A 1,730-nucleotide genomic window follows, 5' to 3' on the forward strand; every position below is an offset into this window, starting at 1 on the left:
AGGAAGTGCTGGAAAATTGTCATGTACCACTTCCGTGTTTTACGGTGCACCGAATTTGTTCCGAGCATCTGGTCAGAGGTGTCAACTCCCCCCAATGTACTTATTGTACTGCTGAACTGCTGTTGGCCTGGGAACAGGGACGTTCTCTTTTTGCCCATCCTCTGTCATCTGCCACCTCAGCACGGTCTCCCCGCTGTACACTGTGTGGACAGTTGTGCACATGGTGACCTCCCTTGTGTCCATCCACTTCACAAACAAAAGGACACCATCTCTGATCCAGCGAATGGAGCCTCTTGGTGACCTTTTGCTCAGGGCATTTTGTTTGGCTGAAGGAACACCAACACTTCCTTCTCGACAAGTTCCACATGCACCGAATCCCAGCTGGTGCAGATGTCGAAAGAGGAGAGTGCTTGTGTAGAAATTGTCACAGTAAATCACATAGCCTGACCCCAGGTAGTCGCGATTCACCAGTGACGTGACAACATCAAATGACAGGCCTTTCCCAGATGCAAATTTTGACTTCCCGGTGTAGATTTTGAAGTCAATGGTGTAGCCGTTGACATCAGCTAACACGAAAAGTTTTATGCCCCACTTAGTAGGCTTGGCCTTCATATATTGCTTGAAGAATATCCTGGCTTTGGTGGCAATCATCCGCTCATCAACAGAAATGTTCTGTCTAGGGTGGTAAACAGACATGCACCTGTTCCTCATAATGTCCAAGACTGGTTGCACTCTGTGGAGACAGTCATATTCCTCTGTGCCCCTTTTCTTGTCATTCTCTGCATCTTCCATTGGATCACTGATGTGCAGATTGTAGGAGATTGCCAAGAAACGATCCCTGGACATCACAGTAGCGGGAAAGGGAACGTGAAACAAAGTCTTCTTCCTCCAGAAGTCCCTCACTTTTGGCAGATCCATCACACCCATGTAGAGAAGCAGACCTATGTACTTCTTCATTTCTTCAGGGTATACATCAGCCCATGTGAACTTCCTGCCCCTCTCCAGATTTCTCACCGCATTCTTGTTTGTGTTTGCACACAAGATGTTTACGACCTCTTCGTCAAAGTACTGACTGAAAATATCAAGAGGAGACCATTTTCCAAATGTGAGTGGAGGCTGCACTCCAGGTGTTCTTTTAGGAGTAAACCTTGGAACATTGGGCACTATATCAGGATCTGCTTCAGTGTTCCATCTTCCATCATGAGTTACTGGTGAGAGGCTACGCGATTCCTCACGGCCATGAATGCGCCCACATCTACGGCCCCTCTGAGGTGATGTTGTGCTCGATGTGGATGGCCCATTTGCTTCTTCGTAGGTAACTTGAGAAGCCACACTGGGGGGAAAAAATAGAAGCATGTGTTACAAACTCACTATATTATATTCATAAACTAAGTAACTACAATAATAATAATACAATAATGAAATAATATAAAATAAAGCCTGTAGTTGCTTACACACACGTACATGCACGAACACGCATACACACCTATACACAAACATACAGATATACACACATACATACATGCATGTACACACATACACATTCATATACAGACACGCACACACCTATACACATGCACACATAAACATACAGATATAAATATGCACACATGGATGCATGTACACACATGCACAATCGCATTTATACACACACATACAGATATAAATATGCACATGCATGCATGCACGTACACACATGCACAATCGCATTTATACACACACATACAGAT

The 1,730-nt window shown here is 44.6% G+C and overlaps 1 protein-coding gene across 1 annotated transcript in view; it reads right to left on the reverse strand.

Annotated features, from left to right (window-relative positions):
• LOC107574983 (piggyBac transposable element-derived protein 4-like) overlaps nt 1–1,454 on the reverse strand; it is a 5,115-nt gene extending 3,661 nt beyond the window's left edge. The window contains exon 1 of the mRNA XM_016261401.1: nt 302–1,454. Within this exon, the coding sequence (XP_016116887.1) occupies nt 302–1,356 (1,055 nt within the window). The 5' untranslated portion in view covers nt 1,357–1,454. The remainder of the gene's footprint in view (nt 1–301) is intronic.
• Between the last annotated feature and the right edge of the window lie 276 nt (nt 1,455–1,730).

Source organism: Sinocyclocheilus grahami, unplaced genomic scaffold (genome assembly GCF_001515645.1).
Source record: "Sinocyclocheilus grahami isolate Dianchi unplaced genomic scaffold, SAMN03320097.WGS_v1.1 scaffold2425.1, whole genome shotgun sequence".
Lineage (NCBI taxonomy): Eukaryota > Metazoa > Chordata > Actinopteri > Cypriniformes > Cyprinidae > Sinocyclocheilus > Sinocyclocheilus grahami.